This window comes from Pseudophryne corroboree, chromosome 9 (genome assembly GCF_028390025.1).
Source record: "Pseudophryne corroboree isolate aPseCor3 chromosome 9, aPseCor3.hap2, whole genome shotgun sequence".
NCBI lineage: Eukaryota > Metazoa > Chordata > Amphibia > Anura > Myobatrachidae > Pseudophryne > Pseudophryne corroboree.
In genome coordinates, this window is record NC_086452.1 from 6,667,897 (window position 1) to 6,694,930 (window position 27,034).

Consider the following 27,034-nt stretch of genomic DNA (forward strand, 5'->3'; position numbering starts at 1 on the left):
AAAAATTAAGCAACTGGGAAAAACCATGTGGGTCATTCCGAGTTGTTCACTCATTGCAGATTTTCGCAACGGAGCGAATTGGTGGAAAATGCGCATGCGCATGGTACGCAGCGCGCCTGCGCCAAGTTATTTGACACAAAACTTTGCTAATTTACTCACAGCGTAACAAAGCTTTTCCATCGCTCTACTGATCGGAGTGTGATTGATTGACAGGAAGTGGGTGTTTCTGGGCGGAAACTGACCGTTTTATGGGAGTGTGCAGAAAAACGCAGGCGTGCCAGCAGAAAACGCAGGAGTGTCTGGGGAAACCGGGGAGTGGCTGGGCGAACGCTGGGTGTGTTTGTGACGTCAAACCAGGAATGAAATGGACTGAGCTGATCGCACTGGAGGAGTAAGTCTGGAGCTACTTAGAAACTGTGGGGAAATCGTTACGAGAAATTTTGCTAAGCTTTCGTTAGCAAATCTGCTAAGCTAAGATACACTCCCAGAGGGCGGCGGCCTAGCGTGTGCAATGCTGCTAAAAGCAGCTAATGAGCGAACAACTCGGAATGACCCACCATGTGCACTGCAGGGGGGCAGATGTAACATGTGCAGAGAGAGTTAGATTTGGGTGGGGTGTGTTCAATCTGAAATCTAAATTGCAGTGTAAAAATAAAGCAGCCAGTATTTACCCTGCACAGAAACAATATAACCCCCCCAAATCTAACTCTCTCTGCACATGTTTGTTACATCTGCCCCACCTGCAGTGCACATGGTTTTGCCTAATTGCTAACTTTTTTGGTTTGCTAACAACTCTGAATAACCCTCTAAGGAGGTGATTCCGAGTTGTTCGCTCGCTAGCTGCTTTTAGCAGCATTGCACGCGCTAAGCCGCCGCCCTCTGGGAGTGTATCTTAGCTTAGCAGAATTGTGAACGAAAGATTAGCAGAATTGCGAATAGAAATTTCTTAGCAGTTTCTGAGTAGCTCGACACTTACTCCTACACTGCGATCAGTTCAGTCAGTTTCGTTCCTGGTTTGACGTCACAAACACACCCAGCGTTCACCCAGACACTCCCCTGTTTCTCCAGCCACTCCCGCGTTTTTCCCTGAAACGCCTGCGTTTTTCCGCACACTCCCATAAAACGTCCAGTTTCCGCCCAGAAACACCCACTTCCTGTCAATCACACTACTATCAGCAGAACGATGAAAAAACCTTGTTACGCCGTGAGTAAAATACCAAACTTTTGTGCAAATTTACTTGGCGCAGGCGCACTGCGAACATTGCGCATCCGCAGTTTGCGACTAATCGCTCCGTAGCGGAAAAAAATAAAGAGCGAACAACTCTGAATTACCCTGTAAATGCGGATTAGTTGCGGTGGGGTTTCAGCGCTGGTAGTTGTGCCGCTCGCTGGGGCTGGGATTACACAGTGGATGGTGGGCAGTAGGCTTCTTACCTACATGCAGGGGACGCATTAAAAATGTTTTTGATTGCGCTTCTTCTGTAAGAGGACGTTATATAAATCATATAACCTCTATAGATAAGCCGCAGAGAGATTTATAATAATCTCTCTATTTTCTGGGTGCCAGGACAGCACAGACCATGACTGATCTCATTGATGAGGGCTCTATTCATGAAGCAGTGAGAAGAGTGGAGAACAGAACCAGTGGAGAAGTTGCCCAGGGCAACCAATCAGATTTGAAAGAAGCCTTTATCAAGTACATTCTATAAAATGCAAGGGAGATGCTGATTGGTTGCCCTGGGCAACTTCTCCACTGGTCTGATTCTCCACTCTTTCACCGCTTCATGCATAGAGCCCTCAGAACATTTCATCTAAGTGTCCCTCATGTCTGTCCAAGAGATGCTCAGATGTCTCTTACACGGACTGTCCTGTGATTTCCTGTGACCTGGACACCTCAGTCACACAGTGGTGAGGAACGTGTATTCCCCCCCCCGCACTCATGTAACTGCACTGAAGCCCTGGACCGGGGCCATGCTACCACTAACCTCAACAGAGGGGGAGTCACCAGCTTGTGCCCACACATCAGTGATAAGGGAGAGACGGGGAACCTTGGAGCTCAGTACTAGGCCGGGAACCATTCTAGTTGCGCTGCCTGTCCCCTAACACCCTGTGGAGACGTAGCGTCCTCCTGGGGCGCCTCTCTTCCCCAGGCCCACATGCTTCAGATGAGACAAGTGCCTCCTACCTCCCTGACCGCACACAGGGATATATACACATGGCCTGCAGGACATCTATTATTTCTCCATATGATAACGTTTCGCCTTTGGCTGCTGTCAGCATCAGATCACAGCGCCCGGGAGTGTACAATACACACAATTACTGACGTCACACTGCAATGTTACATACCAATCCATGGGACTAGGAAGCGATAGGTAAGGTCCTTTGGATCTGTGAGGAGACAGTTTCATTCGTTAAGACATATTCATGGTATATGGCGAGTATCAGACCGGTAACAAGTACACGTGAGGACATGGCGAGTATCAGACCGGTAACAAGTACACGTGAGGACATGGCGAGTATCAGACCGGTAACAAGTACACGTGAGGACATGGCGAGTATCAGACCGGTAACAAGTACACGTGAGGACATGGCGAGTATCAGACCGGTAACAAGTACACGTGAGGACATGGCGAGTATCAGACCGGTAACATGTACACGTGAGGACATGGCGAGTATCACACCGGTAACATGTACAAGTGAGGACCCTTCAGCAGGCGTTATAATGTTACATGAGGATATAATGTACAGATGTCTATGGTGATGCCGCTATTGGGGTCTGTTATGTACTGAAGTCCAGCAGGGACATTATACACCGGGTACATACACCACATTGCAGGACGAGGCAGGACACACAGACAGTCTTTGGGGCCCATTTATCAAACAATATTTGTTGCCATGTCTCTGAAAAGGGTGCGGATCATTAGATCGACAGTCACTAGGTCTACAGGGTTTCTAGGTCGACAGATCAAAAGGTTGGCATGTTTTTATGTTTTTGGTTTTGTTTTCTTCGTAGAGTGACGGGAACCCCAATTAATGCACCGTGTCGCATGGCGAGCCAGGTGCCTCGCCCCGCTACCGCTTTGCTCGGCACAGATTACCGTTCCAATCGAAGGCCGCGTGGATCATTAAGTATGAAAAAGTTTAAAAAAAAAAGAAAAAAATATGAAAAACTCATGTCGACCTTTTGCCCTGTTGTCCTAACACATGTCGACCTAGAAACCCTGTCGACCCAGTGACTGTCGACCTATAATGGTCGACCTAGACAGTGTCGATCTTCAGACCGGATCCCATTTTATATACCCCTGAATGTATGAAGGAGGAGTCGTAGCTGATATCTCCGACACCTGCTGTAATCCCTCCGTTGCCGCCGGCAGCCACATCCCTCATATGTGTCTATGGGGGGTGCGATGCTGCCAGATATGATGCTGTCTATGGGCTACACTTCGGGGGATGTAGTTCCAGCAGGGTTCTCCAGGATCCCTCCGCCAGAAATACATCCGGTGCATGGGATGGACTCCTTTAGAACCCCCTGTCCCTGCCCATTCCGGGTGATGTGTACACCTGATATGATCCTGGGCACTAATAACGCTGCCCGTTCACATTGCAAATTTGATCATCGATAAATGGACCCAACAAACGTAATCCAATCAGTGGCAGTAATAATGAGACTGACAACTGTCGCTCTGCCTAAGTGACTGCGCCTTTCACACTCTCTAATACTGCGCTTCTCACACTCAGGTCATGTTTTCCAGGTCACCTGGCAGGCGCACAGGTGTAGTCATTACTCACTGACAGCTAATTGTTTAACTTGTGATTCTGTGAGGAGACCTGGAAAACATGGCCTGTGTGGGGTCCTTAGGACCGAGTTTGAGAACCTGTGCTCTCATATATACAGAAAATGCACAACCAGCGTCACTCCTCACCCTGCCGAGTCAGAATGGCCTTCGCATACTCCGGGTGACCGACCATGAGTGACGCATAGAAGCTTCCAATCCACAGCGGGTATCCATATTCATACTGCTTCGCAAATCCTTCCATGACGTCCATATCAGTCCCGTCTCCTTTGAACTGTTAAAAAAGATGAAGAGATGTGATATAAAATGTAACAGAAATGTGTTATAGCAGGCTACCGGCGCAGACTATTGCACCATCAGACTATTGCACCATCAGTCCTATCATAGAAGAGGTTCTGGGTTTGACTGTTTTCCACCTGTAGGCCACTGTTGGGGATCAGTATGATATTCCGGCTGATGGGATTTCAGTGGTCGCTGCGCTGCCACACTTCGGGCCCGATGGCGACTTACATTCCCCCTCGGTTGGTGGCGTGGACCACCACCCAAGTGGGGATTTCGGCTGGTGGTCGGAATTCAGACCGCCGGTGTTTTACCAAGTGTCGGGATTCCGCCATCGGTGGCCTCCTGACAGCCGGGATCTTGAGAACCGGTAAATTGAATGCCTCCCCACTGTTGTTGCCCCCTCCCCATAGTCGGACCCTTCTGTGCCCCAACAAGCATAATGTCTTGTCTAAATACAACAAATAATATATGCTGCCAGTAATCATTGTCGCCCCCCTCACCCCAAGAACACCTCTGCCTGTCAATCAGGCAGTAGCGCAGCCAATGGGGTTATTGCCGTCACATGGATGAACGATGCGACCTGAATAACCCCCAGTGTCTGCGGCATTTGCTTGCAGTGATGTCAGAGGTTTTGCCGCGTTTAGTAATGATACATCTGCCCCGAGGGAGGAGGAAGCGAGACGCCGGGCAGCACACTGGTGCAGGATAGTGAGGAGATGAAGCAGTGCTGATGGGGAGAAGTCGCCACTCGCACGCCCGGCTGAGACTCGGAGGACCCCAGTGACGGGTGTTGAGTGATAACATTCCTCTGGCAATAAGACAAAGTAAGGGGTTATCACTGCTTCATAAATAGGCTCCACTATGGGGCTCATTCTGAGTCGCCTGCTGCTGCGACCGCGTTACCATCTGGTGCAGTAGTTGCGCCTGTGCTGCTAGTGTCGGCCCTTCCCCCGATGTGCAGCCGTACGTTCAAGTGTGCAGGACTGAGACACCGGCTGCCAGCAGATGCCCAGTGACCACTTGGTGCGTCTGTAGAAGTAGCACTGTCATATGCACCAGCCCCGTGCCAGGACCCTATGTGAGCATTCTGCGTCTCTGTACGCAGCCACTATCCGCCACACACATGCGGCACTGCCGTACCACACCAATAAGACTCGCCATCTCCAGTACACTTTCTAATCGTGTCTGACACATCGCATCTCCTGCAACTGTGACAGTGCACACACAGACTCTGAGTACGTGGCAGTGTGACTTACCTTACTGCACGCACAGACTCTGGGTATATGGCAGTGTGACATACCTTACTGCACGCACAGACTCTGGGTACATGGCAGTGTGACTTACCTTACTGCACGCACAGACTCTGGGTATATGGCAGTGTGACATACCTTACTGCACACACAGACTCTGAGTACGTGGCAGTGTGACTTACCTTACTGCACGCACAGACTCTGGGTATATGGCAGTGTGACATACCTTACTGCACGCACAGACTCTGGGTATATGGCAGTGTGACATACCTTACTGCACGCACAGACTCTGGGTATATGGCAGTGTGACTTACCTTACTGCACGCACAGACTCTGAGTACATGGCAGTGTGACTTACCTTACTGCACGCACAGACTCTGGGTACATGGCAGTGTGACTTACCTTACTGCACGCACAGACTATGAGTACATGGCAGTGTGACTTACCTTACTGCACGCACAGACTCTGGGTACATGGCAGTGTGACTTACCTTACTGCACGCACAGACTCTGGGTACATGGCAGTGTGACTTACCTTACTGCACGCACAGACTATGAGTACATGGCAGTGTGACTTACCTTACTGCACACACAGACTCTGAGTACGTGGCAGTGTGACTTACCTTACTGCACGCACAGACTATGAGTACATGGCAGTGTGACTTACCTTACTGCACGCACAGACTCTGAGTACATGGCAGTGTGACTTACCTTACTGCACGCACAGACTCTGGGTACATGGCAGTGTGACTTACCTTACTGCACGCACAGACTATGAGTACATGGCAGTGTGACTTACCTTACTGCACACACAGACTATGAGTACATGGCAGTGTGACTTACCTTACTGCACGCACAGACTCTGGGTACATGGCAGTGTGACTTACCTTACTGCACGCACAGACTATGAGTACATGGCAGTGTGACATACCTTACTGCACGCACAGACTCTGAGTACATGGCAGTGTGACATACCTTACTGCACGCACAGACTCTGAGTACATGGCAGTGTGACTTACCTTACTGCACGCACAGACTCTGGGTACATGGCAGTGTGACTTACCTTACTGCACGCACAGACTATGAGTACATGGCAGTGTGACATACCTTACTGCACGCACAGACCCTGGGTACATGGCAGTGTGACATACCTTACTGCATACATAGACTCTGGGTACATGGCAGTGTGACTTACCTTACTGCACGCACAAACTCTGAGTACATGGCAGTGTGACTTACCTTACTGCACGCACAGACCCTGGGTACATGGCAGTGTGACTTACCTTACTGCACGCACAGACTCTGAGTACGTGGCAGTGTGACTTACCTTACTGCACGCACAGACTATGAGTACATGGCAGTGTGACTTACCTTACTGCACGCACAGACTATGAGTACATGGCAGTGTGACTTACCTTACTGCACGCACAGACTCGGGGTACATGGCAGTGTGACTTACCTTACTGCACGCACAGACTCTGAGTACATGGCAGTGTGACTTACCTTACTGCACGCACAGACTCTGGGTACATGGCAGTGTGACTTACCTTACTGCACGCACAGACTATGAGTACATGGCAGTGTGACTTACCTTACTGCACACACAGACTCTGAGTACGTGGCAGTGTGACTTACCTTACTGCACGCACAGACTATGAGTACATGGCAGTGTGACTTACCTTACTGCACGCACAGACTATGAGTACATGGCAGTGTGACTTACCTTACTGCACGCACAGACTCTGAGTACATGGCAGTGTGACTTACCTTACTGCACGCACAGACTCTGGGTACATGGCAGTGTGACTTACCTTACTGCACGCACAGACTATGAGTACATGGCAGTGTGACTTACCTTACTGCACACACAGACTATGAGTACATGGCAGTGTGACTTACCTTACTGCACGCACAGACTCTGGGTACATGGCAGTGTGACTTACCTTACTGCACGCACAGACTATGAGTACATGGCAGTGTGACATACCTTACTGCACGCACAGACTCTGAGTACATGGCAGTGTGACATACCTTACTGCACGCACAGACTCTGAGTACATGGCAGTGTGACTTACCTTACTGCACGCACAGACTCTGGGTACATGGCAGTGTGACTTACCTTACTGCACGCACAGACTATGAGTACATGGCAGTGTGACATACCTTACTGCACGCACAGACCCTGGGTACATGGCAGTGTGACATACCTTACTGCATACATAGACTCTGGGTACATGGCAGTGTGACTTACCTTACTGCACGCACAAACTCTGAGTACATGGCAGTGTGACTTACCTTACTGCACGCACAGACCCTGGGTACATGGCAGTGTGACTTACCTTACTGCACGCACAGACTCTGAGTACATGGCAGTGTGACTTACCTTACTGCACGCACAGACTCTGGGTACATGGCAGTGTGACATACCTTACTGCATACATAGACTCTGGGTACATGGCAGTGTGACTTACCTTACTGCACGCACAAACTCTGAGTACATGGCAGTGTGACTTACCTTACTGCACGCACAGACTCTGGGTACATGGCAGTGTGACTTACCTTACTGCACGCACAGACTCTGGGTACATGGCAGTGTGACTTACATTACTGCACGCTAGTGATGAGCGGGTTCGGTTTCAGAGAAACCGAACCCCCCCCGAACTTCACCCATTTTACACGGGTCCGAGGCAGGTTCGAACCTTCCCGCCTTGCTCGGCTAACCCGAGCGCACCCGAACGTCATCATCCCGCTGTCGGATTCTCGCGAGATTCGGATTCTATATAAGTAGCCGCACGACGCCGTCATTTTCACACGTGCATTGAGATTGATAGGGAGAGGACGTGGCTGGCGTCCTCTCTGCGAGACAGTTGATCTGATTGCTTGTTTATTTTATTATAATTGTGGGGAGGATTGGGGAGCAGCTGTTAGGAGGAGTACAGTGCATAGTTTTGCTGATAAGTGACCACCAGTTTTTTATCCGTTCTCTGCCTGAAAAAAACGCTCCATACCATATCTGTGCTCAGTGTGCTGCATGATATATCTGTGCTGAGTGCTCACACTGCTTAATTGTGGGGACTGGGGAGCAGCTATAGCAGGAGTACAGTGCAGAGTTTTGCTGACAGTGACCACCAGTATACGTTTGTCTGCCTGAAAAACACTCCTGTGGCTTTTTTTTTTATACTAGTAGTTTAGCAGTCTGCTGACAGTGTCCACCGGGTCCATTATACTGTATATAGCAGTACGGTAGCCCACTGCTGTACCTACCTCTGTGTCGTCACTCGTCATCCATAAAGCATACTATCCATCCATCTACATTGTATACCTGTGGTGGCTTTTTTTTTATATTAGTAGTACTAGTTTAGCAGTCTGCTGACAGTGTCCACCAGGTTCATTATACTGTATATAGCAGTATGGTAGGCCACTGCTGTACCTACCATTGTGTCGTCACTCGTCATCTATAAAGTATACTATCCATCCATCTACATTGTATACCTGTGGTGGCTTTTTTTTATACTAGTAGTTTAGCAGTCTGCTGACAGTGTTCACCAGGTCCATTATACTGTATATAGCAGTACGGTAGGCCACTGCTGTACCTACCTCTGTGTCGTCACTCGTCATCCATAAAGTATACTATTCATCCATCTACATTGTATACTTGTGGTGGCTTTTTTTATACTAGTTGTTTAGCAGTCTGCTGACAGTGTCCACCAGGTCCATTATACTGTATATAGCAGTACGGTAGGCCACTGCTGTACCTACCTCTGTGTCGTCACTCGTCATCCATAAAGTATACTATTCATCCATCTACATTGTATACTTGTGGTGGCTTTTTTTACACTAGTAGTTTAGCAGTCTGCTGACAGTGTCCACCAGGTCCATTATACTGTATATAGCAGTACGGTAGGCCACTGCTGTACCTACCTCTGTGTCGTCACTCGTCATCCATAAAGTATACTATCCATCCATCTACATTGTATATCTGTGGTGGCTTTTTTTTAATACTAGTAGTACTAGTTTAGCAGTCTGCTGACAGTGTCCACCAGGTCCATTATACTGTATATAGCAGTACGGTAGGCCACTGCTGTACCTACCTCTGTGTCGTCACTCGTCATCCATAAAGTATACTCTCCATCCATCTACATTGTATACCTGTGGTGGCTTTTTTTTTATACTAGTAGTACTAGTTTAGCAGTCTGCTGACAGTGTCCACCAGGTCCATTATACTGTATATAGCAGTACGGTAGGCCACTGCTGTACCTACCTGTGTGTCGTCACTCGTCATCCATAAAGTATACTATCCATCCATCTACACTGTACACCTGTGGTGGCTTTTTTTTTTATACTAGTAGTTTAGCAGTCTGCTGACAGTGTCCAGCAGGTCCATTATACTGTATATAGCAGTACGGTAGGCCACTGCTGTACCTACCTCTGTGTCGTCACTCATCATCCATTAAGTATACTATCCATCCATCTACATTGTATACCTGTGGTGCCTTTTAGTTGTGCGCATTAAAAATATGGAGAACAAAAATGTGGAGGTTAAAAAAATAGGGAAAGATCAAGATCCACTTCCACCTTGTGCTGAAGCTGCTGCCACTAGTCATGGCCGAGACGATGAAATGCCATCAACGTCGTCTGCCAAAGCCGATGATCAATGTCATAGTAGAGAGCATGTAAAATCCAAAACACAAAAGTTAAGTAAAATGACCCAAAAATCAAAATTAAAAGTGTCTGAGGAGAAGCATAAACTTGCCAATATGCCATTTACCACACGAAGTGTCAAGGAACGGCTGAGGCCCTGGCCTATGTTCATGGCTAGTGGTTCAGCTTCGCATGAGGATGGAAGCACTCATCCTCTCGCTAGAAAAAAGAAAAGACTTAAGCTGGCAAAAGCACAGCAAAGAACTGTGCGTTCTTCTAAATCACAAATCCCCAAGGAGAGTCCAATTGTGTCGGTTGCGACGCCTGACCTTCCCAACACTGGACGGGAAGAGCTTGCGCCTTCCACCATTTCCACGCCCCCTGCAAGTGCTGGAAGGAGCACCCACAGTCCAGTTCCTGATAGTCAAATTGAAGATGTCAGTGTTGAAGTACACCAGGATGAGGATATGGGTGTTGCTGGCGCTTGCGAGGAAATTGACAAGAGGATTCTGAGGGTGAGGTGGTTTGTTTAATTCAGGCACCGGGGAGACACATGTTGTCCGTGGGATGAATATGGCCCTTGACATGCCTGGTCAAAATACAAAAAAAATCAGCTCTTCGGTGTGGAATTATTTCAACACAAATGTGGACAACAGGTGTCAAGCCGTGTGTTGCCTTTGTCAAGCTGTAATAAGTAGGGGTAAGGATGTTAACCACCTCGGAACATCCTCCCTTATACGTCACCTGCAGCGCATTCATCATAAGTCAGTGACAAGTTCAAAAACTTTGGGCGACAGCGGAAGCAGTCCACTGACCAGTAAATCCCTTCCTCTTGTAACCAAGCTCACGCAAACCACCCCACCAACTCCCTCAGTGTCAATTTCCTCCTTCCCCAGGAATGCCAATAGTCCTGCAGGCCATGTCACTGGCAATTCTGACGAGTCCTCTCCTGCCTGGGATTCCTCCGATGCATCCTTGAGTGTAATGCCTACTGCTGCTGGCGCTGCTGTTGTTGCTGCTGGGAGTCGATGGTCATCCCAGAGGGGAAGTCGTAAGACCACTTGTACTACTTCCAGTAAGCAATTGACTGTCCAACAGTCCTTTGCGAGGAAGATGAAATATCACAGCAGTCATCCTGCTGCAAAGCGGATAACTGAGGCCTTGACAACTATGTTGGTGTTAGACGTGCGTCCGGTATCCGCCGTTAGTTCACAGGGAACTAGACAATTTCTTGAGGTAGTGTGCCCCCGTTACCAAATACCATCTAGGTTCCACTTCTCTAGGCAGGCGATACCGAGAATGTACACGGACGTCAGAAAAAGACTCACCAGTGTCCTAAAAAATGCAGTTGTACCCAATGTCCACTTAACCACGGACATGTGGACAAGTGGAGCAGGGCAGACTCAGGACTACATGACTGTGACAGCCCACTGGGTAGATGTATTGCCTCCCGTCGCAAGAACAGCAGCGGCGGCACCAGTAGCAGGATCTCTCAAACGCCAGCTCATTCCTAGGCAGGCTACGCTTTGTATCACCGCTTTCCAGAATACGCACACAGCTGAAAACCTCTTACGGCAACTGAGGAAGATAATCGCAGAATGGCTTACCCCAAATGGACTCTCCTGTGGATTTGTGGCATCGGACAACGCCAGCAATATTGTGCATGCATTACATCTGGGCAAATTCCAGCACGTCCCATGTTTTGCACATACCTTAAATTTGGTGGTGCAGAATTATTTAAAAAATGACAGGGGCGTGCAAGAGATGCTGTCGGTGGCCAGAAGAATTGCGGGCCATTTTCGGCGTGCAGGCACCGCATACAGAAGACTGGAGCACCACCAAAAAGACCTGAACCTGCCCTGCCATCATCTGAAGCAAGAGGTGGTAATGAGGTGGAATTCAACCCTCTATATGCTTCAGAGGATGGAGGAGCAGCAAAAGGCCATTCAAGCCTATACATCTGCCCACGATATAGGCAAAGAAGGTGGAATGCACCTGTCTCAAGCGCAGTGGAGAATGATTTCAACGTTGTGCAAGGTTCTGCAACCTTTTGAACTTGCCACACGTGAAGTCAGTTCAGACACTGCCAGCTAAGTCAGGTCATTCCCCTCATCAGGCTTTTGCAGAAGAAGCTGGAGGCATTGAAGGAGGAGCTAAAACAGAGCGATTCCGCTAGGCATGTGGGACTTGTGGATGGAGCCCTTCATTTGCTTAACCAGGATTCACGTGTGGTCAATCTGTTGAAATCAGAGCACTACATTTTGGCCACCGTGCTCGATCCTAGATTTAAAACCTACGTTGGATCTCTCTTTCCGGCAGACACAAGTCTGCAGGGGTTCAAAGAACTGCTGGTGAGAAAATTGTCAACTCAAGCGGAACGCGACCTGTCAACATCTCCTCCTTCACATTCTCCCTGTCACGATCCGGGTATCTGGACGCCATTACTTACCCTTCAGATGCCTCCTGAGGCTGGCTCAGCGTTCCAGGACCGGACCCCATCTGTTATACTGATGTCCACATTCCTGCCTCCTCTCCTGTCACTCTGAGACGCGGTCACCGCGGCGCCATGTTACATCTGGAATGGCGTCTCCCGCGGCCTCCGCCGCTGTCCCTGAGTTCCTGCATGCAGAGTGTCAGAGTGGCGATTACGTCAGCCGCGGCCTCCGCTGTGCCCGCGTGGTTTAGATGTGCATTCATCAGTCTGGCGTCTCCTGTCTCCTGTGGCCGGCGCCGCCATTACTGTTTCAATTCTCACATGGATTACAAACCAAACTTTCCTCCAAGTGTCTGCATGGGCGCAGCCATCTTGGATTTTGTCATCTGATCATTTCCACCAATCTGCTGTCTGTATTGTTAATCTGCACAATTGCCTAGCCAATACCTTCCTTGCTGCAGGTATAAATATGCTGTGCCTGAGCAAGGAAGGCGTCAGTGCTTTGGTTGTCAAACCTAGTTCCAGTTTGTCTCTCTCCTGTGGTTGTTTTCCAGGTTCCAGCTCCTGTCTCCACACTTCCACTAAAGAGACCCGCACCAGCATTCCACCTGCGGTGTAGCCTGACTCTCCTATCCATTTGGATTAATCTGCTTCCAGCTACAGTTCCACCTGCTTTCAGCATCCAGCTTCCAGCAGAGGTCAGCTCTTCTTAAAGTGCCGGTACCCTTTTCTGCAGATTACCATTCACCATTGATATTATTATTTCACCGCTCTCAAGATCTACACATCATTCCATATTTCATCGCTCTCAAGTTACATTTATTATTTAACTGGTTCCAGCCAGTATCCACTCCGTGCCAACAACAGTCTGGTTCCAGCCAGTATCCACAGCAGCCGTTTTATCCACAGCAGCCCAGCTTTTCCTGGAACACCAGCTGGTACGATCCTGGGTTATCTCCATTGCTACAGTCGGGCCTGGTAAGGACTTTCCATCTAGAAGATTATAAGAACTATCTCACACTACCAGAGCCCTGTGGTTCCTGCCACCCTGTAGTACCCAGGAACTGTATTTATCTTCTGCTGATTTTTATGTTTTCTTTTACTGCTGCTGTGTTACGGAGTTTTGTCATAAATAAACATCATTGACTTTTACCCTGGTTGTCGTGGTCACGCCTTCGGGCAGTTCTTCTACATGTTACTTACATGTCTAGGGGTCTGATACAACCTCCCAGGTTCCGTTACATCTCAGCCCCTACAACTGAGGCTGCCTCCCGTCAGCTCAGGCCCTCAGTTGTGACAGTAAGCACTGACCATATGAATCCAGCCGGAGACCAGGATCAAGCGGCCAGGCCGATGCAAGAACTGACAGCCCGACTTGAACATCAGGAGGCTGCACAGGGCCATATCATCCGCTGTCTCCAGGATCTCTCTACTCGGCTGGACGAGATTCAGACAACCCTCCGTGGATCAGACGCGTCCGGTGCGTCAACCACAGTGACTCCAGCTATAACCCCACCCACCTTACCCATTTCTGCTCCACGTCTTCATCTTCCAACGCCAGCAAAATTTGACGGATCTCCAAGATTCTGCAGGGGATTTCTCAACCAGTGTGAGATTCAGTTTGAGCTACAACCTGGCAATTTTCCCAGTGACCGTACAAAAATTGCCTACATTATCTCTCTTCTCAGTGGCTCAGCCCTTGATTGGGCATCACCGTTATGGGAGAGGTCCGACACCCTGCTATCCTCCTACACTGCATTTGTGTCAACATTCAGGCGTATCTTCGACGAGCCCGGCCGGGTAACTTCAGCCTCATCTGAGATTCTCCGTTTACGCCAGGGATCACATACTGTAGGACAATATCTTATACAGTTACAGATCCTGGCATCCGAACTGGCATGGAACGACGAGGCCCTGTATGCTGCATTCTGGCATGGCTTATCTGAGCGTATTAAAGATGAGTTAGCTACCAGAGACTTACCTTCCAAGTTAGATGAGCTAATCTCACTCTGCACGAAAGTTGATTTACGTTTCAGAGAAAGAGCAATTGAGCGTGGAAGATCATCTGCTCCAAAATCTTCTGCTCCTCCTCCTCGCCAACTGTCACCATCTAAAGATGAGCCCATGCAACTTGGCCGTTCTCGTCTGACTCCTGCTGAGCGCCGAAGACGTCTCTCTGAGTCTCTTTGTCTTTATTGTGCAGCTCCGTCTCACACCATCAATGCCTGTCCCAACCGTCTGGGAAAACTCCAAATCCTAGCTCGCCAAGGAGAGGGCCGGCTAGGAGTAATGATCTCCTCTCCATCTCCTCATGATTGTAATCTCCCAGTCTCGCTTCAAGTTGCTCAACGTTATCGGAACGTTATTGCCCTCCTTGATTCCGGAGCAGCTGGGAACTTTATTACTGAAGCCTATGTTAAACGGTGGTCCCTACCCACCGAGAGACTTCCTTCGTCTATCTCCTTAACTGCCGTGGATGGCAGCAAGATTTTTGATGCAGTTATTTCTCTAAGGACTCTACCAGTTCGTCTGAGAGTGGGAGTTCTTCATTCTGAACTTATTTCCTTTTTAGTGATTCCACGAGCCACACATCCTGTGGTCCTGGGCCTTCCATGGCTCCGTCTTCACAATCCATCTATTGATTGGACGACTACGCAGATTCTGGCATGGGGTCCCTCCTGTGCTGAGACATGTTTGTTTAAAGTATTGCCTGTCTGTTCTTCCTCCCCTAGGTCGTCTGATGTTCCACCTCCTCCATATCAAGATTTCACGGATGTGTTCAGTAAAGCTTCTGCTGATATCCTTCCTCCTCATAGAGAATGGGACTGCCCGATTGATCTCGTTCCAGGGAAGGTTCCACCTCGAGGCCGAACTTATCCTTTGTCTCTGCCTGAGACGCATTCTATGGAGGAATACATTAAAGAGAACCTAGCAAAGGGGTTCATTCGACCTTCCTCTTCTCCAGCCGGCGCAGGCTTCTTTTTTGTAAAGAAAAAAGATGGTGGTCTGCGGCCGTGCATCGACTACAGAGGTCTGAACGACATTACCATCAAGAACCGCTATCCACTACCCCTGATTACTGAGCTCTTTGATAGAGTTAGCGGAGCTACCATCTTTACAAAGCTGGACTTGAGAGGTGCATACAATCTCATCCGGATCCGTGAGGGTGACGAGTGGAAGACCGCCTTTAACACCCGTGACGGACATTATGAGTACCTCGTCATGCCCTTTGGATAGAGCAATGCTCCAGCTGTCTTCCAGCATTTTGTCAATGAGATCTTCAGAGACATTTTATACCGTCATGTCGTGGTCTATCTAGATGATATCCTCATTTTTGCCAACGATTTAGAGGAACATCGTTTTTGGGTAAAAGAGGTTCTGTCCCGTCTCCGTGTCAATCATCTCTATTGCAAATTAGAGAAATGCGTCTTTGAAGTCAAGTCCATTCCGTTTCTAGGTTGCATTGTGTCCGGTTCCGGACTAGAGATGGATCCTGAGAAACTACAAGCAATCCAGAATTGGCCGATACCCTTAACCCTCAAAGGGGTCCAGAGGTTCTTAGGGTTCGCCAATTATTACAGAAAGTTTATACGAGACTTTTCCACCATTGTGGCGCCTATTACTGCTTTAACTAAGAAGGGTGCTAACCCGTCCAAGTGGTCTGAAGAAGCTATGCAAGCCTTTCATCTTTTAAAACAAAGATTCATCTCTGCACCAGTTCTGAAACAGCCCGACATCGACTCTCCTTTCATCTTAGAGGTGGATGCCTCCTCCGTTGGAGTAGGAGCGGTGTTATCTCAGAGGGCTAAAGATGGCCATTTACATCCTTGCAGTTTCTTCTCCCGGAAGTTCTCCCCAGCGGAGCGCAACTATGCCATTGGCGACCAGGAGTTGCTAGCCATCAAGCTCGCTCTAGAGGAGTGGAGATATCTGTTGGAGGGAGCTTCTCATTCAATCACCATACTTACAGACCACAAGAACCTTTTATATCTGAAAGGCGCACAATGTCTCAACCCTCGTCAGGCCAGATGGGCACTTTTCTTTTCCAGGTTCGACTTTAAACTCCAGTTCTGTCCGGGCTCTCAGAATCGCAAGGCCGATGCCCTTTCCCGCTCATGGGAGCAAGAAAATGAGTCAGAGTCTTCAGACAAGCATCCTATTATCAATCCGTTGGCATTCTCCACGGTAGGGATGGACTCTACGCCCCCACCAGGGAAAAGTTTTGTGAAGCCGGTGCTAAGGAAGAAGCTCATGCATTGGGCCCATGCTTCCCGTTTTGCCGGTCATACAGGTATCCAAAAAACCCTGGAGTTTATCTCTAGGTCCTATTGGTGGCCAACTCTGAAAAAGGACGTCATGGAGTTTATTGCATCTTGCCCAAAGTGTGCCCAACATAAAGTATCCCGCCAGTCGCCTGCGGGGCAGCTGGTTCCACTATCCGTTCCCCGTCGACCATGGACCCATTTGTCGATGGATTTCATTACAGACTTACCCATGTGCAACAAGTTCAATACCATCTGGGTGGTAGTTGACCGGTTCACCAAGATGGCACACTTCATTCCTCTCACCGGTCTTCTGTCGGCTTCCAAGTTGGCTCCAGTATTCATACAAGAGATCTTCCGACTCCACGGTCTTCCTGAAGAAATTATCTCAGATCGAGGAGTTCAATTCACAGCCAAATTCTGGCGAAGTTTATGTCAAGTCCTCCAAGTCAAGCTAAAGTTTTCCACGGCTTACCATCCTCAGACCAATGGTCAAACTGAGAGGGTGAATCAGGACTTGGAGGCCTTCCTCCGCATCTATGTGTCTTCCTCTCAAGATGACTGGGTTCAATTACTTCCCTGGGCCGAGTTCTGTCATAACAACCAGTATCATTCCTCATCTTCTTCAACGCCATTCTTCACTAACTTTGGATTCCACCCTAAAGTCCCTGAATTCCAACCGCTTCCAGCAACTTCTGTTCCAGCAGTGGATATCACCTTGCATCAGTTTGCAAATAACTGGAAGAGTGTACGATCAGCTCTGCTCAAGGCATCGTTCAGGTACAAGAAGTTTGCGGATAAGAAGCGTAGAGCGGTTCCTGCTCTCAAGGTGGGTGATCGGGTATGGTTATCCACAAAGAATTTGAGATTAAGAGTTCCCAGTATGAAGTTTGCACCTCGCTACATCGGTCCTTTTAAAATTGAACAAGTCATCAATCCTGTTGCTTACAGACTCCAGTTGCCTCCCTTCTTAAAAATACCCAGGACATTCCATGTTTCCCTGTTGAAACCGCTGATCCTGAATCGGTTTCATTCCTCACTTCCTCCAACTCCGAAAGTCCAAACTCAACGAGGCGTTGAGTATGAAGTGGCCAAGATCCTGGACTCACGTCACCGTTACGGTCAACTACAGTATCTTATTGGCTGGAAGGGTTACGTCCCTGAGGAACGCTCATGGACTAATGCTTCTGATGTCCATGCTCCTGCCTTGGTCCGGAGATTCCATTCCAAGTTTCCTCAAAAGCCAAAGAAGTGTCCTGGGGCCACTCCTAAAGGGGGGGGGGGTGCTGTCACGATCCGGGTATCTGGACGCCATTACTTACCCTTCAGATGCCTCCTGAGGCTGGCTCAGCGTTCCAGGACCGGACCCCATCTGTTATACTGATGTCCACATCACTCTGAGACGCGGTCACCGCGGCGCCATGTTACATCTGGAATGGCGTCTCCCGCGGCCTCCGCCGCTGTCCCTGAGTTCCTGCATGCAGAGTGTCAGAGTGGCGATTACGTCAGCCGCGGCCTCCGCTGTGCCCGCGTGGTTTAGATGTGCATTCATCAGTCTGGCGTCTCCTGTCTCCTGTGGCCGGCGCCGCCATTACTGTTTCAATTCTCACATGGATTACAAACCAAACTTCCCTCCAAGTGTCTGCATGGGCGCAGCCATCTTGGATTTTGTCATCTTATCATTTCCACCAATCTGCTGTCTGTATTGTTAATCTGCATAATTGCCTAGCCAATACCTTCCTTGCTGCAGGTATAAATATGCTGTGCCTGAGCAAGGAAGGCGTCAGTGCTTTGGTTGTCAAACCTAGTTCCAGTTTGTCTCTCTCCTATGGTTGTTTTCCAGGTTCCAGCTCCTGTCTCCACACTTCCACTAAAGAGACCCGCACCAGCATTCCACCTGCGGTGTAGCCTGACTCTCCTATCCATTTGGATTCATCTGCTTCCAGCTACAGTTCCACCTGCTTTCAGCATCCAGCTTCCAGCAGAGGTCAGCTCTTCTTAAAGTGCCGGTACCCTTTTCTGCAGATTACCATTCACCATTGATATTATTATTTCACCGCTCTCAAGATCTACACATCATTCCATATTTCATCGCTCTCAAGTTACTTTTATTATTTAACTGGTTCCAGCCAGTATCCACTCCGTGCCAACAACAGTCTGGTTCCAGCCAGTATCCACAGCAGCCGTTTTATCCACAGCAGCCCAGCTTTTCCTGGAACACCAGCTGGTACGATCCTGGGTTATCTCCATTGCTACAGTCGGGCCTGGTAAGGACTTTCCATCTAGAAGATTATAAGAACTATCTCACACTACCAGAGCCCTGTGGTTCCTGCCACCCTGTAGTACCCAGGAACTGTATTTATCTTCTGCTGATTTTTATGTTTTCTTTTACTGCTGCTCTGTTACGGAGTTTTGTCATAAATAAACATCATTGACTTTTACCCTGGTTGTCATGATCACGCCTTCGGGCAGTTCTTCTACATGTTACTTACATGTCTAGGGGTCTGATACAACCTCCCAGGTTCCGTTACATCTCAGCCCCTACAACTGAGGCTGCCTCCCGTCAGCTCAGGCCCTCAGTTGTGACACTCCCGCAATTGGGGGTGCGAGGAAAAGGATCAGAATTCCGAGCCCACCCGCTGGCGGTGATGCAGGGCAGTCTGATGCTGACATCTGGTCCGGACTGAAGGACCTGCCAACGATTACTGACATGTCGTCTACTGTCACTGCATATGATTCTGTCACCATTGAAAGAATGGTGGAGGATTATATGAGTGACCGCATCCAAGTAGGCACGTCAGACAATCCGTACGTATACTGGCAGGGAAAAGAGGCAATTTGTAGGCCCTTGCACAAACTGGCTTTATTCTACCTAAGTTGCCCTCCCTCCAGTGTGTACTCCGAAAGAGTGTTTAGTGCCGCCGCTCACCTTGTCAGCAATCGGCGTACGAGGCTACTTCCACAAAATGTGGAGAAGATGATGTTCATTAAAATGAATTATAATCAATTACTCCTTGGAGACATTCACCAGCAGCAATTGCCTCCAGAAAGTACACGGGGATCTGAGATGGTGGATACCAGTGGGGACGAATTAATAATCTGTGAGGAGGGGGATGTACACAGTGAAAGGGGTGATGAATCGGACGATGATGATGAGGTGGACATCTTGCCTCTGTAGAGCCAGTTTGTGCAAGGGGAGATTGATTGCTTCTTTTTTGGTGGGGGCCCAAACCAACCAGTCATTTCAGTCACAGTCGTGTGGCAGACCCTGTCGCTGAAATGATGGGTTGGTTAAAGTGTGCATGTCCTGTTTATACAACATAAGGGTGGGTGGGAGGGCCCAAGGACAATTCCATCTTGCAACTCTTTTTTCTTTTTTTCTTCTTTGCGTCATGTGCTGTTTGGGGACTGGGGAGTATTTTTTTGGAAGGGCCATCCTGCGTGACACTGCAGTGCCACTCCTAGATGGGCCAGGTGTTTGTGTCGGCCACTAGGGTCGCTTAGGTTACTCACACAGCTACCTCATTGCGCCTCTTTTTTTTCTTCTTTGCGTCATGTGCTGTTTGGGGAGTAGTTTTTTGGAAGGGCCATCCTGCGTGACACTGCAGTGCCACTCCTAGATGGGCCAGGTGTTTGTGTCGGCCACTAGGGTCGCTTAGGTTACTCACACAGCTACCTCATTGCGCCTCTTTTTTTTCTTCTTTGCGTCATGTGCTGTTTGGGGAGTAGTTTTTTGGAAGGGCCATCCTGCGTGACACTGCAGTGCCACTCCTAGATGGGCCAGGTGTTTGTGTCGGCCACTAGGGTCGCTTAGGTTACTCACACAGCTACCTCATTGCGCCTCTTTTTTTTCTTCTTTGCGTCATGTGCTGTTTGGGGAGTAGTTTTTTTGAAGGGCCATCCTGCGTGACACTGCAGTGCCACTCCTAGATGGGCCAGGTGTTTGTGTCGGCCACTAGGGTCGCTTAGGTTACTCACACAGCTACCTCATTGCGCCTCTTTTTTTTCTTCTTTGCGTCATGTGCTGTTTGGGGAGTAGTTTTTTGAAGGGCCAGCCTGCGTGACACTGCAGTGCCACTCCTAGATGGGCCAGGTGTTTGTGTCGGCCACTAGGGTCGCTTAGCTTACTCACACAGCTACCTCATTGCGCCTCTTTTTTTCTTTGCGTCATGTGCTGTTTGGGGAGTAGTTTTTTGAAGGGCCAGCCTGCGTGACACTGCAGTGCCACTCCTAGATGGGCCAGGTGTTTGTGTCGGCCACTAGGGTTGCTTAGCTTACTCACACAGCTACCTCATTGCGCCTCTTTTTTTCTTTGCGTCATGTGCTGTTTGGGGGGTGTTTTTTGGAAGGGCCATCCTGCGTGACACTGCAGTGCCACTCCTAGATGGGCCAGGTGTTTGTGTCGGCCACTTGGGTCGCTGAGCTTAGTCACACAGCTACCTCATTGCGCCTCTTTTTTTCTTTGCGTCATGTGCTGTTTGGGGAGTGTTTTTTGGAAGGGCCATCCTGTCTGACACTGCAGTGCCACTCCTAGATGGGCCAGGTGTTTGTGTCGGCCACTTGTGTCGCTTAGCTTAGTCACACAGCGACCTTGGTGCGCCTCTTTTTTTCTTTGCATCATGTGCTGTTTGGGGACTATTTTTTTCAAGTGCCATCCTGTCTGACACTGCAGTGCCACTCCTAGATGGGCCAGGTGTTTGTGTCGGCCACTTGTGTCGCTTAGCTTAGTCACACAGCGACCTTGGTGCGCCTCTTTTTTTCTTTGCATCATGTGCTGTTTGGGAACTATTTTTTTCAAGTGCCATCCTGCGTGACACTGCAGTGCCACTCCTAGATGGGCCAGGTGTTTGTGTCGGCCACTTGTGTCGCTTAGCTTAGCCATCCAGCGACCTCGGTGCAAATTTTAGGACTAAAAATAATATTGTGAGGTGTGAGGTGTTCAGAATAGACTGAAAATGAGTGGAAATTATGGTTATTGAGGTTAATAATACTATGGGATCAAAATTACCCCAAAATTCTATGATTTAAGCTGTTTTTTAGGGTTTTTTGAAAAAAACACCCGAATCCAAAACACACCCGAATCCGATCAAAAAATTTCGGTGAGGTTTTGCCAAATCGCGTCCGAACCCAAAACACGGCCGCGGAACCGAACCCAAAACCTGAACACAAAACCCGAAAAATTTCTGGTGCACATCACTACTGCACTCACAGACTCTGGGTACATGGCAGTGTCACATACCTTACTGCATGCACAGACTATGAGTACATGGCAGTGTGACATACCTTACTGCACGCACAGACTCTGGGTACATGGCAGCGTGATATACCTTACTCCACGCACAGACTATGAGTACATGACAGTGTGACATACCTTACTCCACGCACAGACTATGAGTACATGGCAGTGTGACATACCTTACTGCACGCACAGACTATGAGTACATGGCAGTGTGACATACCTTACTGCACGCACAGACTATGAGTACATGGCAGTGTGACATACCTTACTCCACGCACAGACTCTGGGTACATGGCAGTGGTACATACCTTACTGTACGCACAGACTATGAGTACATGGCAGTGTGACATACCTTACTGCACGCACAGACTATGAGTACATGGCAGTGTGACATACCTTACTCCACGCACAGACTCTAGGTACATGGCAGTGTGACATAACTTACTCCACGCACAGACTATGAGTACATGGCAGTGTGACATACCTTACTGCACGCACAGACTCTGGGTACATGGCAGTGGGACATACCTTACTGTACGCACAGACTATGAGTACATGGCAGTGTGACTTACCTTACTGCACGTACAGACTCTGGGTACATGGCAGTGTGACATACCATACTGCACGCACAGACTCTGGGTATATGGCAGTGTGACATACCTTACTGCACGCACAGACTATGAGTACATGGCAGTGTGACATACATTACTGCACGCACAGACTATGAGTACATGGCAGTGTGAAATACCTTACTGCACGCACAGACTCTGGGTACATGGCAGTGTGACATAACTTGCTGCACGCACAGACTATGAGTACATGGCAGTGTGACATACCTTACTGCACGCACAGACTATGAGTACATGGCAGTGTGACATACCTTACTGCACGCACAGACTATGAGTACATGGCAGTGTGACATACCTTACTGCACAGAAGAAAAATCAGTTCACTGCACCCAAATCAGAATCAGCCATATATGTTGTATTAGCAATCCCTGGATCCCATAACACAGCGGCCACTTACCTCATGAGCGTTGCCGTACAGCCAGTGGCGCTCTGGACCCGGGAACGCAGAGAACACCCGGCGCAGCTCCTGCCACCTCAGGTACAGCGTAGAGGCTTTGTACAGCAGGTAGAGGAGGAAGAGCCAGGCAGCCCAGTGACAGAGGCCGCTCAGGGACAGCACAGAGGAGGGAGCCATGGCTGGGTACTGCTGCTGCTCTCACAGGAGGAACACTATGTGCTCACACACAGGGACATAATAATGTGTCTGGGGCAGGTGGAGCCACAGGACGGGACCATGTACAGAGTAGGAGGAGAGGAAGCTGCAGGAGGAGGGAGTGGGACACACACACACACACACACACACACACACACACAGACACAGACACACACACACACACTAGTAGCTGCGGGGGGGGGGGAGCAGTGAACACAATAGAGTACAGTGGAAACAGCTCAGTAAAATGACTGTATGTGATGTGCGCTGTGTCATACAATGGAGTGCACAGTTAGGGTGCACATACGGTTCCTGTGTTTGCAGATGTGTGTGATCTGGGAAGAGTCAGGACACCAGCAACGTGAGATTGGGGCAGGTGAGAGACAGTAAGTCACACTCCAGCGTCGGCACCTGTCGGCACAGATTGCACCAGTTACGCCCGGCCATGTGTGTGATCTGGGAGGTGTCAGGACACCAGCAGCGTATAGATTGGGGCAGGTAGGTGACAGTAAGTGTGTCACACTCCGGCGTCGGCACCTGTCGGCACAGATTGCACCAGTTGTTCCCGGCACCAGTTATCCAGTTTATCCCCATTGGGTAATAATTTGGTAAAATGATCACTGGGACTCTTCTGGGTAATCTGCCTCTATAATAAATCAGTGATGTTACCTGGACTGTAATGGGCCGGCTTATTCCCATTAATAACATCTGGTCTCACTGCAGCCTGGTCGGTTATATGATGCGTCCTAATGTTCTCATATTTTGTTTTCTTAAATGTAAAAAGTTCCGCCTAATTGAAGGCGTATAAGGTTAGTTTGGTAACAGATAGGTGACATAGGCGTCCATGTATAGCAGCCGACCGTTCCCCACCGACGCCTGGCTGACGTCACTGTGCTGCTGCGGTTGTGGCTAGCGTTACACAGACTCAGCAGCGCTAGCACCAATATGGTAATGCAGCACGCAGGACAGAACTTAGCGGCGCAGGACAGCGCTCCGTCCTCATCTGAATCAGACCCAATGTCACCTTCCATTCAGCCGACGCTGTGATGCTTTATGTCATGTTTTGTAGCGTCACATTAGATACAGATAAATGTAACAGGGTCTGAACGTGCGATTTAAGCGCTAAACTCACACATTCTGGAAACTCAACCAATGTACAGTAATAGGGTGAGAGTTAGAACCTCGGACCTAAAAACGTGAATAAAAACTCTTAAAAAAAAGAAGTGGTTTAATGACTTATATGCGACACTTCGGAAGAAAAAAATGAAAAATACACATTTTAATACATTTACAATAAATCAACATTCATAAAAATATATCTAACTTAAAAACACAAATACAATTTCTCTTACGTCCTAGAGGATGCTGGGGACTCCGTGAGGACCATGTGATAGACGGGCTCCGCAGGAGACATGGGCACTTTAAGAAAGAACTTTAGTTATGGGTGTGCACTGGCTCCTCCCTCCATGCCCCTCCTCCAGACCTCAGTTTACTACTGTGCCCAGAGGAGACTGGGTGCATTATAGGAGCTCTCCTGAGCTTCCTGACAGAAAGTATATTTGTTAAGTTTTTTATTTTCAGGGAGCCTGCTGGCAACAGACTCCCTGCATCGAGGGACTGAGGGGAGAGAAACAGACCTACTTTAAGTTAGGCTCTGTTTCTTAGGCTACTGGACACCATTAGCTCCAGAGGGAACAGTACGCAGGTCTCCCCCTCGCCGTCCGTCCCAGAGCCGGGTGAGAATAAGAAGAAAGAAGACTTCAGAGGCGGCAGAAGACTTCAGATCTTCATAGAGGTAACGCACAGCAGTAACGCTGTGCGCCATTGATCCCACACAGCTCACACACGGCAGTCACTGTAAGGGTGCAGGGCATGGGGGGGGGGGGGGGGGGGGGCGCCCTGTGCAGCAATATAAGCCTCAATACTTGCAAAAGTATATATATACAGCCTGTGCACTGTATATAAAAGAGCCCCCCGCCAGTTTTTTTAATATTTGTAGCGGGACCGAAGCCCGCCGCTGAGGGGGCGGGGCTTGTTCCTCAGCACTCACCAGCACCATTTTCTCTACAGCACAGCCCTGAGAGGAAGCTCCCCGCACTCTCCCCTGCTTACACGGTGAAAGAGGGTTTTAAAGAAAGGGGAGAGGCACATAATTTTAAATACAGATTACAAGCGCTGTCTGGGTAAACATATTGTGTGTTTTTTTTTCCTGGGTTATTAGCGCCGGGTGTGTGCTGGCATACTCTCTCTCTGTCTCTCCAAAGGGGCTTGTGGGGGAACTGTCTCCAGATAAGAGAATTCCCTGAGTATGTGGTGTTTCGGTACGCGTGTGTCGGCATGTCTGAAATGGAAGGCTCTCCTAGGGAGGAGGTGGAGCAAATGATTGTGGTGTCTCCGTCGGCAACGCCGACACCTGACTGGGTGGATATGTGGAATGTTCTAAGTGCTAATGTTAATTTATTGCACAAAAGGTTGGACAAAGCTGAGGCAAGGGAACAAACAGGGAGTCAAGCCCTGCCTGCCCCTATGTCGCAGGGGCCTTCGGGTTCTCAAAAGCGCCCACTATCCCAACTAGTAGACACTAATACCGACACGGATTCTGACTACTGTGTCGACTACGATGATGCAAAGTTACAGCCAAAATTGGCTAAAAGTATTCAATATATGATTATTGCCATAAAAGAGGTGTTGCATATCACAGAGGAACCCCCCTGTACCTGACACGAGGGTCCACATGTATAAGGGAAAAAAGCCTGAGGTAACTTTTACCCCATCCCATGAGCTGAACGAGTTATTTGAAAAGGCTTGGGAAACTACAGACAAGAAACTGCAGATTCCTAAAAGGATTCTTATGGTGCATCCTTTCCCAGCAAAGGACAGGATATGGTGGGAATCCTCCCCTAGGGTGGACAAAGCGTTGATACGCTTATCCAAAAAGGTAGCGCTGCCATCCCAAGATACGGCTACCCTCAGGGATCCTGCTGATCGCAAGCAGGAGGTTACCTTGAAGTCCATTTACACACATTCTGGTACCTTAATCAGAACGGCGATAGCATCGGCTTGGGTTTGTAGCGCTGTAGCAGCGTGGACGGATACCTTATTGACGGAACTTGATACCTGGATAAGGATACCATTTTATTGACCCTAGGACATATTAAAGATGCTGTCTTATATATGAGAGATGCTCGAAGAGACATTGGCCTACTGGGTTCTAGAGTCAACGCTATGTCAATTTCGGCTAGACGAGTCCTATGGACCCGACAATGGACAGGTGATGCCGACTTAAAGAGGCATATGGAGGTTTTACCTTACAGGGGTGAGGAATTGTTTGGGGAAGATCTCTCGGACCTTGGCTCCACGGCTACGGCAGTTAAATCAAATTTTTTGCCTTATATTCCCTCACAGCCTAAGAAAGCGCCACATTATCAAATGCAGTCCTTTCGGTCATAGAGGAACAAGAGAGTACGAGGAGCATCCTTTCTTGCCAGAGGTAAAGGCAGAGGGAAAAAGCTGCCAACCACAGCTAGTTCCCAGGAACAGAAGTCCTCCCCGGCCTCTACTAAATCCACCGCATTACGCTGGGGCTCCCCTAAGGGAGTCTGCCCCAGTGGGGGCACGTCTTTGACTCTTCAGCCACATCTGGGTTCACTCACAGGTGGATCCCTTGGCAATAGAAATTGTTTCCCAGGGTTACAAGCTGGAATTCGAAGAGGTGCCTCCTCGCTGGTTTTTCAAATCAGCCCTACCAGCTTCTCCCCCGGAAAGGGAGATAGTGTTAAATGCAATTCACAAATTGTATCTTCAACAGGTGGTGGTCAAAGTTCCCCTACTTCAACAAGGGAGGTGATATTACTCAACCCTGTTTGTAGTCCCGAAGCTGGACGGCACGGTCAGACCCATTTTAAATTTAAA

At 48.9% G+C, this 27,034-nt stretch overlaps 1 protein-coding gene across 1 annotated transcript in view; it reads right to left on the reverse strand.

Annotated features, from left to right (window-relative positions):
• LOC134957218 (cytochrome P450 4B1-like) overlaps window positions 1-23,180 on the reverse strand; it is a 122,120-nt gene extending 98,940 nt beyond the window's left edge. Inside the window, exons 1-3 of the mRNA XM_063938920.1 lie at window positions 22,928-23,180; window positions 3,924-4,068; window positions 2,347-2,388 (exon numbers count right to left, since the gene is read on the reverse strand). Of these exons, the coding sequence (XP_063794990.1) occupies window positions 2,347-2,388; window positions 3,924-4,068; window positions 22,928-23,104 (364 nt within the window). The 5' untranslated portion in view covers window positions 23,105-23,180. The remainder of the gene's footprint in view (window positions 1-2,346; window positions 2,389-3,923; window positions 4,069-22,927) is intronic.
• Window positions 23,181-27,034: the final 3,854 nt, after the last annotated feature.